Source organism: Balearica regulorum, chromosome 1, assembly GCF_011004875.1.
Source record: "Balearica regulorum gibbericeps isolate bBalReg1 chromosome 1, bBalReg1.pri, whole genome shotgun sequence".
Taxonomy (NCBI): Eukaryota; Metazoa; Chordata; class Aves; order Gruiformes; family Gruidae; genus Balearica; species Balearica regulorum.
In genome coordinates, this window is record NC_046184.1 from 146,696,638 (window position 1) to 146,712,325 (window position 15,688).

At 43.0% G+C, this 15,688-nt stretch overlaps 2 protein-coding genes across 2 annotated transcripts; one reads left to right on the plus strand and one right to left on the minus strand.

The window, feature by feature from the left end:
• Positions 1–2: 2 nt before the first annotated feature.
• MRPL30 (mitochondrial ribosomal protein L30) lies at positions 3–3,925 on the plus strand. Its single transcript, XM_075738137.1, has 5 exons — positions 3–127; positions 557–637; positions 2,597–2,743; positions 3,581–3,654; positions 3,743–3,925. Exons 1-5 carry the CDS (start codon positions 77–79, stop codon positions 3,873–3,875), a joined length of 486 nt encoding a protein of 161 aa, XP_075594252.1. The 5' UTR covers positions 3–76; the 3' UTR covers positions 3,876–3,925.
• A 3,340-nt stretch (positions 3,926–7,265) lies between these two features.
• LOC104643366 (lysozyme g) lies at positions 7,266–12,273 on the minus strand. The gene is made up of 5 exons (XM_075738124.1): positions 11,971–12,273; positions 11,220–11,309; positions 10,411–10,607; positions 9,251–9,389; positions 7,266–7,863 (listed from the first exon to the last, which is right to left on the minus strand). Exons 1-5 carry the CDS (start codon positions 11,975–11,977, stop codon positions 7,730–7,732), a joined length of 567 nt encoding a protein of 188 aa, XP_075594239.1. The 5' UTR covers positions 11,978–12,273; the 3' UTR covers positions 7,266–7,729.
• Between the last annotated feature and the right edge of the window lie 3,415 nt (positions 12,274–15,688).

The window sequence follows — 15,688 nt, forward strand, 5'->3', positions numbered from 1 at the left end:
TTCACCGTTGTGCTTCCGCCGGCACGGAACTGAAGTGCCGTGGTGTTGGTGCCCGGCCGGAAGAGTGCGCACCGAGATGGCGGCCGCGGCGGGCCGAGCAGGCCTGGGGCAGGCAGCCGCTTGGAAGGTGGTGGCCCGGGATGGGGTTTGGTTCGGGAGCGACGCGGCACCGGCGCCGCGCCTTTGGCTGTGCGCATTCCGCCTGCGGCGGCGAGGGGCCTCCCCCGTGAAGCGGCGAGGCGAGGCGCGGCGGGCAACGGCCCTGTCGGTGCCCCGCAGCCGCCGCTGGGAGGGGGAAGGAGAGAGGGCGGCGGTCACGGGCGGGTGCCCGGGGCCCGGCCGGTGCCTCCTCTGAGAGGAGAGCGCGGCTTTGAAAGGGCGGGAGTCTGCGGGTGCCCGGCGTCAGCACGGTCCGTTCTTCAGCCGCCGAGAGGAGCTGTAATAGACGCGGGATATGTGCTCAGCCGGTCTGAGTTTGAGTGGCTGCGTAATCTGTTTGCAAGTATGAGGAGCTGTAAGGAAAGTCCCGACCGGTTATGTCCTGCTCTTTTTGCAGATCCTGGGGAAGAGGATGGAGGGGATGGCGTCTGCAGTGTGGGTTCGTTGTCTCTTTACCAGGTCAAGAATTCCAGAGTCGGTATGTGCTGCAGTAGTTGAGAAACTGAAAAATACACATTACCCTACTTAATTCTGTGCTTTCTGTGCTATGACAGATTTCTAGAGACTGTGAGATGAGCAGGTTCACAGTGTGTTGGGTGAAGAACTGGCTGAAGGGCAGAGCTCGAAGGGTTGTAGTAAATGGGGCTAGTGAATGGTGACCTGTCACCAGCACTGTTCCTCAGGGCTCAGTCCCAGGGCCAGTTCTGTTCAATACCTTTATCCGCAAGCTGGATGCAGGGGTTGAACCTACCATCAGCAAGTTTGCTGATGATACCAAGCTGGGAGGTGCTGCTGACTCTCAAAGGACAAGAGGCCTTGCAGAGACATCTAGATAGACTGGAGCATTGGGCAATCATCAATGGCATGAAATTTAACAAGAACAAATCCTGGATTCTGCATCTAGGGCGGAGTAATGCCAGGCACAAGTATAAATAGGGTGGGAGTGGCTGGGGAGCTGCCCTGCAGAAAGGGATCTGGGGATGCTGGCCAACAGCAGCCTTGATAGGAGTCAGCAGTGTGCCCTGGCAGCCAAGAGGGCAAACCCCATTCTGGAGTGCATCAAGCACAGTATAACCAGCCCCTTAAAAGAGGTGATTATCCCGCTGCATTCAGTGTTGGTGTGGCCTCACCTTGAGTACTGCGTGCAGTTCTGGGCCCCACCATTTAAGGAGGATGTTAAAGGTACTTGAATGCATCCAGAGAAGGACAACAAATCTAGTGAAAGGGCTGGAAGGAATGTCCCCTGAGAAGCGGCTGAGTACTTTGGGCTTGTCTAGTTTGAAGAGAAGGAGGCTGAGGGTGACCTCATCGCTCTGTACAGCTTCCTGAGGAGGGGAAGTGGAGAGGGAGGTGCTGAGCTCTTCTCCCTGGGATCCAGGGACAGGATGTGTGGGAACGGCTCAAAGCTGCACCAGAGGAGGTTCAGACTGGGCATTAGGAAGCATTGTTTTTAGCCTGGAGAAGACTAAGGGGGGGATCTCATCAATACTTATAAATATCTAGAGGGCGGATGTCAAGAGGATGGGCCCAGACTTTTCAGTGGTGCCCAGCAACAGGACAAGGGGCAACGGGCACAAACTAGAACACAGGAAGTTTCACATGAATATGAGGAAAAACTTCACTCTGAAGGTGACAGGGCACTGGAACAGGCTGCTCAGAGAGGTTGTGGAGTCTCCTTCTCTGGAGATACTCAAAACCTGCCTGGATGTGATCCTGTACAACCTGCTCTGGGTGATCCTGCTTTAGCCGGAGGTTGCACTGGATAATCTCCAGAGGTCCCTTCCAACCCCTACCCTTCTGTGATTCTTCACCAAGAGGGTGGTCAAGCAGTGGAATAGGCTTTCTAGAGAGGTGGTCAATGCCCCAAGCTTGTCAGTGTTTAAGAGGCGTTTGGACAATGCCCTTAATAACATGCTTTAACTTTTCATCAGCCCTGAAGTGGTCAGGCAGTTGGACTAGACCTTTGTTGTAGGTCCCTTTCAACCACAATATTCTATTTATTCAATAAATAAATAAAACCAAGAGATGGGAAGAGTGACTTACAGTTTACATTTTTAGCTTATTTTTTGTAAGATACCATCTAGTGTCAGTTGACTCTCTTACTTAAAATCATTCTTAAAGCCTGTGGAGAAACTTATTCCAAGCCTAAGCAGAGGTTCTTCAATGAGATGCGTATGAATTAAGTGCTGTGCTGGTATAGTGTTGTCCGTGTATTTCCATGCAGTTGTATGGCCGAACTCAAGAGTGCAAACCATTACAAAAATATGTTTGACTTAATGTTATAAAAGCTAAATTTGAGGTCACTTTGACCTTCTGAAAAGAAAGGTAGTTAAACATGTAACATATTTTACCAAGGTTGAAGTATTTATTTTGTTAACTATAATAATTCAGATATTTAGGAAAAAAAACCTCTGTTTTTGTGAACTTCTTATTCTAGGTATTTCAGCCGCGGCCTGGAGATCATGAAAAGTATGGAGGTGATCCTGAGCAGCCCCACAAAATCCATGTTGTTACTAGAATAAAAAGTGTAGTTGGTCGCCCCTATTGGGAAAAGAAGATAATACATGATCTTGGATTGGATAAAGTATGATTGTTGTTCTTTATACTTCATTGTGTACATCAGAAATGTAGAAACATAGGGTGGAATTAAGGTGGTGGGTTTTTTTAAGGACCTCAATTTTGCAGTCACAAAACTTGGATTGGTTTACAGTTGCTATAAATGTAATTGAGAAATTGATGTGTTTAAGAGCTGAGAGGAACATTATTGCCAAATGCCCATTTAGTGGAAATTTAGAATATCACTGTATGGTATTGTTATGCATGCCTGAGGAGAACCTTACCTTGAGAATTCTGCTAAAATAATAAAAATAGTTTTGTAAGTTCATAGAATTCAAGTTTTCTCTGTGGGTCATACTATTCAGATATTGCAGGTAGGCAAATAAGACTTATTTATTAATGAAAAGGCTTCCAAATCCAAAAGGGATGATAAATTTTCAAACAGACTCTTAAGAATTTGTGTCAAAGATGCGTTTATCCAAATTTTTTAGGCCAACTGCATATTGTACAAAAATTTGTCTAGTAAATGTTATATTACAGATCAATTTAAGATCTAGCTGAAGCAAGCAGTCTTACCCCTAAACTGCTGTATTTACATTTATAGTATTTTTAACAGTTGGAAGAAATCTGAATGTATTGATAATGCAATGAGAATAAAGCTGAACTTTTCATTCTGCTGGAATCAAGAGTTTGATCAAGTTTTGATTTTTGTATTTTTATATATGTTCATGATGCATAACTTATTTCTCTAAATCTTACATTTGCAAATATGGTTTATATTTTTACTGATAGTGTGAAAAGTTCAGTGAACAGAGATTTGGGGTTTAGCAATGCATTGGTGAAACCTATTCTATCCTTTATATAGGCGCATCAGCCGAGACTGCACAAAAATATCCCTTCTGTGAATTCCAGACTGAAAGTTGTTAAACATCTGATAAGGTTTGTTAACTATTTGTTTAATTTGACACACTTAATGTAACTCTCTTGTAGTCATAGGACTTCACCAAGCAAATTCTTTTGCCTGCAGAATACAGCCGCTGAAACTACCCTACGGGTTGCCAACAGAAGAGGAAATGTCGGACACCTTTCTTACGAGCAATGGAGAGCTTGTCATTAAACGGCATCTGAAACCTGTGGATCAGAAAGAAATTAAGTCATAAGGTGTGCTGGTTGGATTTATATTTTATAAAATAAATAACTTAACGCCTGAGTTAAGAGTTTGTTTATGAAATATAAGCTTAATTCTTACCCTATCTGGTATGAACGGCAGACATGACACTGATGCTTAAATAAGGATTGCATGTGTACAAATATAAAATCCAATATTGTTAATATTTGCCTTAAATATTAAATGAATGATAGGCTTTCTGGAAGTAACAGAAGAGTGATTCACGTCTTGGTAGGTTGTCTTTCAGGAAACATACTACCTCACTTCATACGTATTTCTTGATCCTAAATGTTTAATTATAATAGCCTAAGAGCTGCAGTCTGTGTGAAACTTGATAGGTTTTTTTGTGGTTTTGTTGTTTGGTTTTTTTTCTTTTGTGAAATTGCAAACTTCAGATATTTGGAGACCCTGAAGCATACCTCTTTGATGCAAGCTAGTAATTATGAACTACAAGTTTATAAAATAACACCCTTCACTGAAGGATCTTGAATAGTACTGTGTGCGTATTTTTATTTACAGTTTTAAGAATTGTGGCCAAAGTTAGGAAGCCGCTGCTGTATCAAATGATAAAGTAGTTTTCATTCCTGCGAGCATAAATTCCATAGTTTACCACACTGTAGAGGAGTTAATCTTAATGACTGTATGTTGTGAGAAGATCAGAGGGATACAGTGGTTGAAAATGAATGTTTATCCTTTCTGCGTGATTGCAGAGAAGAGTAAACACCAGTGGGAGTTTAAAGGAATAGACATACCAATAGAGGGACATAAAAGCTGGAGACGCTGTGCAGGAAAAAAAGAAGGCTAGGCTATGACAGTGGCATTGAAGAGTGTAATGGCTCCTACAGACAGGCTGAAGGCAGAAATGTGAAATTGAGCTGAAAAAACTCAGTTTCTCAACAAGCTTCAGGCCGTGGTCGGAAGGACACAGAAAATACTGGTGTCGGTCTAAAGTTTATAGACTAGCAAGGAAAAAGTGAAGCAGGTAGATGAATGTTGCCTTTCTTCCCTCCCTCCCTCCTTCCTTCCAGTATCTGCATAGCATCTTGTGCTGCAGTGTGTTCCAGCTGCAGTCTGTGTGTGGCGTTCACCGCGTTGCCACGGGGAGGTACTTAGTAAAGCTGAAATTTCAGCCCTTTTGAAGGACATATGTAGTGATCCAAGGTACAGGGTATGCTTAAAAGAGATGGCACAAGTACAGGGGCCCAGAAAATGAGGCAAATGGGTGTTGTTGCTGAGAGGTAGCAAATAAAAGTCTTGTAGCAGACTTGGTGGCCCAGAGAACCAAAGCCAGGATCGCTCAGCCTTACCAAGCACCTTCAGGATTTGTGTCCACGCCACTGCAGCCTGGTAAATCTCCAACAGAGGGAGCGCTGCCAGTTCTATTGTACACAGTATGTCTATGAATATGGATCTTCTATTCATTACACTATACAGATGCTGCAACCTTCTAAAGTACTGCAATGTAAACCAGAAAAAAATGTGTTAATGAACAAGGTGGCTTGGTACTATGCACGTCTTAGTTTATCACGTGCTTTTTCAGTTAGAGCAGAGATAATAACTGCTTCCCAAATACAGAGAAGGGAAAATGCTTTAGATAGTATCTGTTATTCTGGGTAAGATTTAGCTACAAAAGATGTTTACAGCTGTCTTTAATTGACAAGCTGGCAGTTTTAATGAAAAAGGAAATTATATTTTCTTAGAATTTTTAATATATGTGTAAGTTTGGGTGTTTCTAACATCGTGTTTCCTCCGAGGTCACAACTGTCATACAGTCAATCTGCTATCCCAAACCTTCTCTGTATAAGCATATGTTCTCTAAAGATTTTCTCTCGGGTCTAAAACCTGAACCCACAGGGTGCTCAAACAGTGTGTCCCCATGTCCTTTCATTAATGGAGCATTGTAAATGCTTCATGTAAATCTGCATGAAGTACAGGTAAGAGATGCTGCCTTTTTGTGCAGGGAACAAACAGGCTGACTTAAGCTGATAGCAAAATTCAGGTTGGAAGGTACCTCGCAAGTCTCTAGTTTGGCCTCCTGCTCAGCGTAGGGCCAGCGCTGAGGTCAGAGTCAGAACTTTGTCCAGCTGGGTCTTGAAAATCTCTGAGGACAGGGACAGCTCAGCCTCTCTGGGCAGCCTGCTCTGCTGCCTGGCTGTCCTCGTGGGGAAAGGTTATATGCCAGATACAGTCTTGTATCCAGTCTGAACCTCTCTTCTTTCAGCTTGTGCCTGTTGTCACTTCTCTTCCCACCTTACACTGCCGGGAGGAGCCAGCCTGGCTCCATCTGCTCAATTGTCCCTCACAGGTAGGTACTGTGGGGCTGCTCTTTAGTCCACCTGAAGCTCTCCCTTCTCATGGGGCTCCAGCTCCCACCTTGGTGTCTCTCTGCTGACCTCACTCTACTTAACTGGTCTTTCCTGTGTTGGGGGGCCCAAAACTGGATGCTACTCTAGATGTGATCTAACAAGCACTTAGTAGAGGCGTGTAATCCCTTCCCTTGGTCAAGCTGTGCTTCTGTTCACACAGCCCAGGGTACCCTTAGCTGCCTTTGCTGCTTGGACACACAGCTGGCTCGTGTTGAGCTTGCTTGTTGGGTAGGAACCATTCACCGTGTCTACCTGCTGTAGCATTTAAAATATATTCAAGCAAGTCTTTGGTGCAGTATGTGGTAACAATGTAGAAATGTACTGTTTTAAGAATAAATCTCTATTTCTGTGCTATTGCTCTGTTGCAGATTCACTTACTGTTTTGGATTTGGTAATTAATACTGTAGTGTAATACAGTGTTTTAATAATAGTAATTTTAATAATAGTTTTAATAATAGGATATTTTTAATACTAGCTATAAAAAATGCATCATATTTAAAACAAACAAACATGCAATGCTCCTGTGTCTTTGTTATTTCTCCTTTAGCCCCTAGTGATATGCTTGAGGGTTTTTTTTTTAACCACTCTAAACCACTTATTTTTCTGCCCTGCGTCTTGAAATGGCTGAATGAACCCAACAACTCTGAAGCTAAGGCTCCCCAAAAGCTATATTATATGATTGACTAAAAGGATCTGTTTATTGTGCATGAACTTGTATCAGATTTTATAATCTACATGCCATTTTAAAACCAGGATGGAATGTGCATATTCTTACTCCAGACCCTGCATTGAAGCTCATATATAGCTTCAATAGAAATATTCTTTACAGCAGCTTGAGTTTTACAGATTGTTTGCAATTGTAAATGCTAAAATGAAGTAGTATCAAGGGCAAAAAAAGTTAAGGATAGCTTAGTTTTTCCCCTCCTGTCACAAGAAACAGCTGCTTTGAGGTCATACCACCAAAGTGAAGAGCAATTATTCTAAAAGGAAATGATACACTGTGATATACTCTTCTGGTGGATTAAACATATGCAATATTTATTGCAAATATTCAATTCCAAAATAGCAAATTGTAAAAAGACCCAATTTTGCAGTGCTATTAGACCTGTGTATTGACAGATAAAATCTAAGGCAGATAAAATCTTGTTAAGCAGTGTTATAACTTTCTTGCAGCATTAATCTGCTGCTTGAGAAACTGCAAGCACAGGTGAAAACTCTGCATAAATATTCTCATGAAGTGAGATAAAAAATAAATGGCAAAAGATAGGTTGCAGTTCAGATTATTAGCAATGTTATCTTTTAAAGTGATTTCTTTTTTTTTTTTCCTCAGCTGGAAAAAAAAACATTGAAAGCTTGCACTGGTTTCTGGTTTCATTGCCCTCCCCCATTCTTATTCTTTCTGGGGGAGAAATCCAGGATTTTTTTAATTAGAAGCAAAGTGTGCAATCAGTGACTGAAATCTAATCATCAGTTGGATATCTCAGTATCCATTTCTCTTATAAAACTTGGCTCTTGCAACCACATCATTGGCGTAGTCATTGTGTGTTGTGCCAATATCCATTCTGTCGTAGCTCTGGACATTGTTAGGGCCCGCATTATAGGCTGAAATCCCACCTGAAATGAAAGTGAAAGAGACACATAAACAGAGGTGATGCTTCATCAGTAAATAAGCAAATGAACACAAATCACAACTTAAATGTGTTGCTTTAGTTTTCAGTGCTCTTTTTCACCAATATTGTATTACCATTTCCAGCTCTTTTTGCCACGGAGGTGTTCCTTTTGTGTTTTAACTTTGTGAAGAAATCATAATTTCCTCCTTTACATCCAGACTATGTGGTCATTGTCCCCTAGCTATATTTTGCTAATATAACATCTTCAGTTGTATGTCTGTTTCCTTTTGTGCATATTCCTTCACGTCTACCCGTGTTAATAACCTCAGACATATTTCTATTGTAATTGGAGTAAAGGGATCCAACTGTGACAACTGCAATCAGTGCTCAAGAATATAACCATGTTTCCTTCAGAGAGAACCATATGGTTTCAAAATTAATGTGTTCCTTCTTTGGAGTTGCCAGGATAGTAGCTTTCTGTAGGTGGGTATAGAAACACAAAACAAATGAAATGGAGAGAGGTGGGGAAAAACCTAGCCTTTACTCCTTGCAACTGAAAAATGTCATGATATTTGCCAACTGTGTCCTGGGCTGCATCAAAAGCGTGACCAGCAGGTCGAGGGAGGTGATTCTGCCCTGCTACTTGGCTCTGGTGAGAGCCCAACTGGAGTACTGCATCCAGCTCTGGGGGCCCCAGTACAAGAAGGATATGGAGCTGTTGGAGCAAGTCCAGAGGAGGGACATGAAGGTGATCAGAGGGCTGGAGCACTTCTCCTATGAAGACAGGCTGAGAGAGTTGGGGTTGTTCAGCCTGGAGAAGAGAAGGCTCCAGGGAGACCTTAGAGCAGCCTTCCAGTACCTGAAGGGGCCTACAGGAAAGCGGGAGAGGGACTGTTTATCAGGGGGTGTAGTGACAGGACAAGGGGTAATGGCTTTAAACTGAAAGAGGGTCGATTTAGATTAGGTGTCAGGAAGAAATTCTTTACTGTGAGGGTGGTGAGACACTGGAACAGGTTGCCCAGAGAAGCTGCGGATGCCCCCTCCCTGGAAGTGTTCAAGGCCAGGTTGGATGGGGCTTTGGGCAGCATGGTCTAGTGGAGGGTGTCCCTGCCCATGGCAGGGGGGTTGGAACTAGATGATCTTTGAGGTCCCTTCCAATCCAAACCATTCTGTTTTATGATATTTGGCAAGTTTCCCAGAAGCCTGCTAGAAAGGCAACCACACCTTATTCCTCTATTCCTTTTAGTGAGTGTCAAGGAATATGTTCCACACCTCAATAAAATGAACTGTGGGACTGGGATGTGTTTAGTTTCCTGAAGTGCTCAGTTTTACAGTGTTACCATGCTTGACTTTTATGTGTATGAAGTGTTTTAAAACTGACAAACCTCTACCTTTGAGCTGCTGTTCCTTTGTCCATGTTGGGAATTTCTTCTGGATTTCCTTTATCATCCCGCACAAAATCTCTGTGCCTTGTGCTAAGTGCTCTTCACTGTCCCATGTCCCGACAATCTTATGGTACCGTTTGTCAACCTGAAAGTGAGACAGCAATATCAGCGCACCAGAAAACCCCGCTATTTGTCCAGAGTTCTTCATTGCTTACAGGCTGCTTATATTAATTTTCATCATTCATCTCCCGATTTACCTCTTTTGTAATTCTATAGAGAGCAAACTTAGTTCAAGGTGCAGGCAAAACCAGCAGATGCGTGAATAGCAGGCTGTCGGCGCACTGAAGAGGAATGCCTGCCCCATGTCCGTGTCTGCCAGAGCCTTAAAAACCCTACACAGCTGCTGCTGTAAAGGTGACGGTGCAGAAAGCCGGTGTACTGCTGTTTAAGATTTTCCAGCTGCAATGTGACTGCTCCTGTCCTCCCCAGCTGCATCAAGGGTGGGAAAACCCCTTGGTCTCTGCCCCAGTTCTGCTCTCCTTCTCCTTCTCCTTCTCCTTCTCCTTCTCCTTCTCCTTCTCCTTCTCCTTCTCCTTCTCCTTCTCCTTCTTCTCCTATCCATGGGGTAGTAAAGCACAAGTCTGAGAGGGTCGGAGCTGTTAGAAAAGTGGATCCCAATGCATGCAACAAATGTTTAGGGATTGTACGGATAAGTACAACTTGGCAAATAAGTGAGGCGTGAATGTAGGCATGAATAATGAAGCAGGATCCCCCACTAGCCAGGCCCCTGTGGTGCATAAAGCATAATTAACCTGACTGTGTGTAGCTGCAGCCTACAGAACTCCGTGCTTAGTTTAAAAAAAAAAAGCTATTTGAAACAAGATTTATTATCTACAGTATGAAATAGGAACAATTAATCTCTTCATTCCCAAGAGAGCACTGGGAAGCAAGCAGCGGTTTCACAGTGCAGAAGCAGTCTGCTCATGCCCTGACGCTCACCGGGGCCCTTCACCAGTGCTGGGAGCTGACAGCATTGGCTTTATTCTGGCCAAAGAGTTGTCTGAAAAGGTTAAAGGGGTTGCCTTTCAGCGGGGCTCCTGCTGCTCTTCTGACTTTCTGCTTCAAAAGAATGATGAAGGGTGTGTTTTTAAGAAGGTTAACCATACCTGCATTAAACCAAATGCATTTCCGTGGTCACCCCAGCCATCCTTCAGCACCGTCCCAGCGTGCGACTCTCGAGAGATAATACCAGCAATCACAGCTGGATCAACACACTTGCTGTTGCCGACCTTTGTAATCTTCGCTCGGTATTTCTCCATGTTCTTCAAATCTTTTTCTGCAATCTTGTCTGAGGCAGGAACTCCTACAACACAATGTGCATGACTTTTCATTTTAAAAATCGAAAACAAGTTGTTCCTACAGTCATTATGATTGAGCTGACATTCTGAATCCTTCTGAATCTATTGAGAGAGAAGCAATGATAGAATTGAACAATTTTGCTGAAGGGTAAGTGCCCTAGAAATCAATACACAGATGATATAAAGACATTTTTTCAAATGCAGAGGGCAGTTCTTTAGTGTGCAGACTAAAAGGTGGATCTTCTTGTTTTAAATCTAAGCCTTTGGGTGTATTAGTCCCAGATTTCATTTCTTTTAATTTAGGACTATAATGCGGAAAGGTTCAGAAACTTAGGTCATGAGGGAAACCCCCTTAAAGGAGAGAGAAAATCAGGCCTGATGGCAGGAGTTGGATGCACCCAGCAGACCTCGCATTTTCTCTGTGATGATCTTGAATATTCCTTAGAACATCTCAAAGGCAACTCTATTCCCAACATAGACTTATGTGCCCAGGTGGGATCTTCGTTGGCTGTGGAAAAATCTGCTCGCTTAGCAATGACTGACAGCCAGCGACCACGTAATAGGCACGAGCTCGTGCGTGGGTGTAAGGGGAGATGAACAACTGAATTAGTGCCTACCTGCATAGCTCAGACCTTCTGGTTTTGCAGTTGCCTCCGAAGCTCCGGTTGTGTCAACATTCAGTATATTCCCGTAACGCTCCAAACAGCCTAAGAGCAGTATTTACAATCAAATGTCAGGCCAGCGCAGTGTGTGATGCATGCCGTTAAAATGTTTTCAGATCCATGACTGAAATCCACGGCATCATTTTGATACTAGTGCAGGCATTTGTACTAGGAGATGCAGGCATAATATCGTGTGCTCTGGAAAGGATTACATCTCAGTCATGCTAGCGTAAAACCAGAGTTTAGCTTGTGAGATGAACTAGCTTGTGCACAATTCATCTCAAATTTTAGCTTGTCTAAAACTTAGCTGTCTAGTCCAAGCTTGTGACTTGGGCTGCCCACATAGCCAATGGAGAAAAGCACCTCCAAGAGGCAGTTTTTCTATTAAAAAAAAAATAAATCTATGAGATCCAAAAGAAATCCTACACTACTTACTGGCTCCAGCTTGCTTTTCCATAGCTACTGTCAACAGGAAAAATCAAAGAGAAACATCCTTCAATTACATCCATTAAAATTTGTCTGACTTGCAGCTTGTTCGACATGCAGTTTATCTACATTTATCTGTTGCCTAAACACGCTGTTGCAGACGGGAAAACATATAAGCAACAACCAAGAGGAACAGTGCTAACCCAAGCCCAGCAGTTAATGGAAAACAGGCTTTGGTACAGTGAATTATTTACAAAAATATTAGACAAATATCACAGACCTGACATGTTTGCTGCAGGATGTCTCCCCCCTTTCTCACCACGCTTCCTGGAGACAAACGGGTTTTTAATCTGCTGGCGGTGTTTGGGAGCAGCTGACTCAGTGCACTTCCCACACGCCGCTGGTTTTACAAGAAACAGGAACGCCTAACAACTTGTGGTGCGTCCTCTCAAACACAACAGGGTTTCTGCTCTACAGCACAAACACGATTACGATTTTAAAAATTAAATACCTTTTAATTTAATGTAAAACCCCGTTGCTAACAGTTTGGAACTAGGAGGAGCGTCGTCTGAAAACAACTGCCCCCCTTCAGTTCTTGGAAGCGAGTATGTGCTGACAACAGGAAAACAGGAACCTGTGCTTTTGGGTGTAATAAAGTTTTTGCAGGCAAAGACCCAGCAACAATAACATTACACAGGGCTGCAACCACTGAGAATTTGGATATGCAGAGACTGTGTCAGGTGCCTGTTGTTATCCCCTCTTGTACAGTTACAACAACAGTGAAGGCACAAACCCAGATGAGCGAGCAGCGTGGATCAAAGCTGCTGTAGCAGTTCAGCAGTCAGGAAAAAGCCACTGGATGGCAGAGCTCCCCGCCACTGCTAATTCATCCGGACATCTGTCTTCCCTCCCTGGGAAATTTTATGATGAGGGTGAAATGCTGTTTCACTCTTTTTTCAGCTCTTTCACATTTTAAGCTGGGGAATTCATCTTGTGTCATAGTGTCGAAAGATTCAATTCTGTGAATTTTTCCTATACTGTTGATGCCTTGCGTAGAGAACTGGCTGCAAAAAGTCACAGCAGCCCTTGTATGCAGTTCTTCATGTTCACGATTACGAGCAAGTTTAAAGAAGGTTGAAACACAGGAAAGTACCTCTGCCACGATTACGAGCAAGTTTAAAGAAGGTTGAAACACAGGAAAGTACCTCTGCCACAATTACGAGCAAGTTTAAAGAAGGTTGAAACACAGGAAAGTACCTCTTCCAGAAAGGAAAATAAAACAGATACAGCTCATACAGGAGTGACATTAAAAAAAAAAAAAAGAGAAAATTCAACATACTACTAAAGATGATTCACAAACCAGTAACCTCCAAATAGCCTGTGCTCCCTTGTTGCTGGGGAAGAATCGTAAAGGGTGTACTAGTTTGCTTCTTCTACATCACAGTGATTGAGGCAGGCAGGTGGATCTCCTGGGTTTTCTGGAGCCCTATCCAGAAGTTATTATTTAATCATATATGCATGCATGGAGTCGCACATATCCTGGGAAGTGTTTTCCTCAACAAACCTGTATTCAGACTCCTGGGGGAGAATGGCACGTCCGCACGATGGTTCATAACAACAGCCCTGGCTGTCATCTGTGTGATGTCAAGCAAGCTGCATCTCACAGGCTCCAGCGAGAGCTCGGGAGCTGCTGCAGGTTCGTGTCTCCAGGGATGGAGAACCGGTTACGGCTTTTGCCAGTGCTCTTTGCAGCATCTCTCACTTGTCCCATCGTTTGCTTGTCGCTGAGGAGGCAGTACGTAAGCTGCGCTGCATTACGATCTCTCCTGCTATGTCAGGGGTACAGGCAGTGGCTTTGGGCAGCCTCAAAAGTGCCCCAAATCATGGTTTATCTTCTGGATTCCCCTTGCACTTGCTGTTAGTTGTGGCAATCAGCAGCTTCTACTTCTTATCCAGCTCATCCTAGTTTTTCTTCACCTCTCAGACACTCTACAAAAAGCCTGTCGGAGTGTGGTTCTGCCACAAAACTCTTGTCTCTTGTGTTGACCTCACCGCAGAGTGCCGTGAGCCAGCGCCGTGGGCTGCTTCTTCCCTCCCCGGCAACCTCTGCTGAATTCCGTTCATTAAGTCTCTGCAACCCCACCGAAGACAAGGGCATAATCTGAAGGTAGCGGGGATATACACATACATACCCGAAGAAATAATTTAACTTGCTGATTGTCTGTCAGGAGGGGAGAAGCCTGAAAGAAAGAATAGGAAGAGACAGAGTCAGTTAAATCTGGTTTCCATGAGTGAGAGATTTATCAAAACAGAAACTTATAAACTGAAAACGTTTGGTCTAAGAACTGAGGTAATGGCTGTGGAGGCAGGCCCTGGCATTTTTCGGAAGCAGGTTATGCATTACTGAAAGGGATTCAGAGAGTTGTTTCTCAGTGGTGGAGTGAGCATTGGCTCATCCACAAAAGCTTCACCTGAAGAATACCCGTGTAAAGCTCCTGAGAGGGCAGGTGATATCACACAGCCTGGGACAGGGCGGCTTGGAAATCTTTTCAATTGAAGGCAAAGCAATGACTAGCGTGCTTTTTTTTTTAACATCATGCTGCAGAGATGAACGAAACTCTGTCTATTTTTAAAGTATTTAACTGGTTTATATGTAACAGCTTTTTGACTGTATTTAGATGGTTTTTAACTGTAGGAGTGTGATTTGACTTACTTCTTCTGGACTTACTTTTGCTTGTGTTGTGCTTAGGTGTGTCCTGTCTGGTTTTGCAGCATTTTTGATGGCTAGAGAAACAGTGAAATAGTGACCCTTCCAGAATCAGAAGGTGGAAGTTGGGTAACCCTGCTAGGAAATGTTTAAACAATCTGTTGTGATTTATGTTACTTTTAGTTCTTGTTTATCTTCAGTAACTACTAGTAAGGACATCTTCCCTTGAAATAAAACAAGTCTCTTTTCCACTCCAGTAAGCCTATAGTTGAGAGTTTTGGCATACATTTAATCAAAGTTCTCTCCATAAAGGAGAGAGACCCAAGGAGGCCAAACAGGACCTGTCTGGTACAAAGCAATGGTTAGGGCAGCATAAAGCAAACTAAGAACATTCTTTTATGACTTTCCTCCATTTCATAAAGAATCACACAAGCCCAAATGTAACAAAAATTTTGAGTGGATTATCCTTCGCATGTTTTACTACTGCAGACTTGGTTTAGAAGCACCCATGGCTCCTTGGTGGTGTATGTGGGATTAAATTGGCTCTTTTCTTTTTCCTATGTAATTTGTAGGTAGTGTAGTCCCATCAGTAAACTATACCATTAATGATACGTTATTCTCAATGTTTGCTGTTTATTTTTTTCTTTTCTATAATAATGGTTCATATTTAAGAAATTAACTTAAGACACCAGTGTAGCAAAGCGCAGTTTTATAGTTTAGCATTTAAGCAATCAAAAAGACGTTAAGCTCCAACAGTACTGAAAGAAGGAAAGCTGTGGCTGTGCCTAGTAAAAGGAACAAGTTGCACCATACATTTCAAAACCTTGCTGGTTTATTTATTGATTTGGTTTCAAAAGTCCCCAGTAGTTTTTGCAGAAGTTCTACTTGTCCCATGAGCAGACATAAAGTCTCATGCTGGAGAGTGCAAACAAGACTGCAACATGAAACTTATACAAATTGCACAAATTTCAGTGTGTTTTATAAGAAGTTCATTTTTGCAAGCCTTGCGTCTTGCAAAGCTGAGCTGAGACTTTAGATAAATTCTCAAGTATCTTGGAAGTCTTGTTCATGACCTCACCTAAGTACAGCAAAGGCCATTCTCGTTGTAAGATAAATACTGAAGAGCAATACTTAAATGCTTTGTATTCATTGCTGATTAAAAATGAAAGCCAAAAATGGCAAACTATGTGTATTTTTCATTTATGTGTGTGTACCTGCTCTAGTCTGTCTGCACAGACGTGGCAAACCTGTTTACTGCTTTCCCCTTCCTGGCTATTATGTAGCTGTAGAC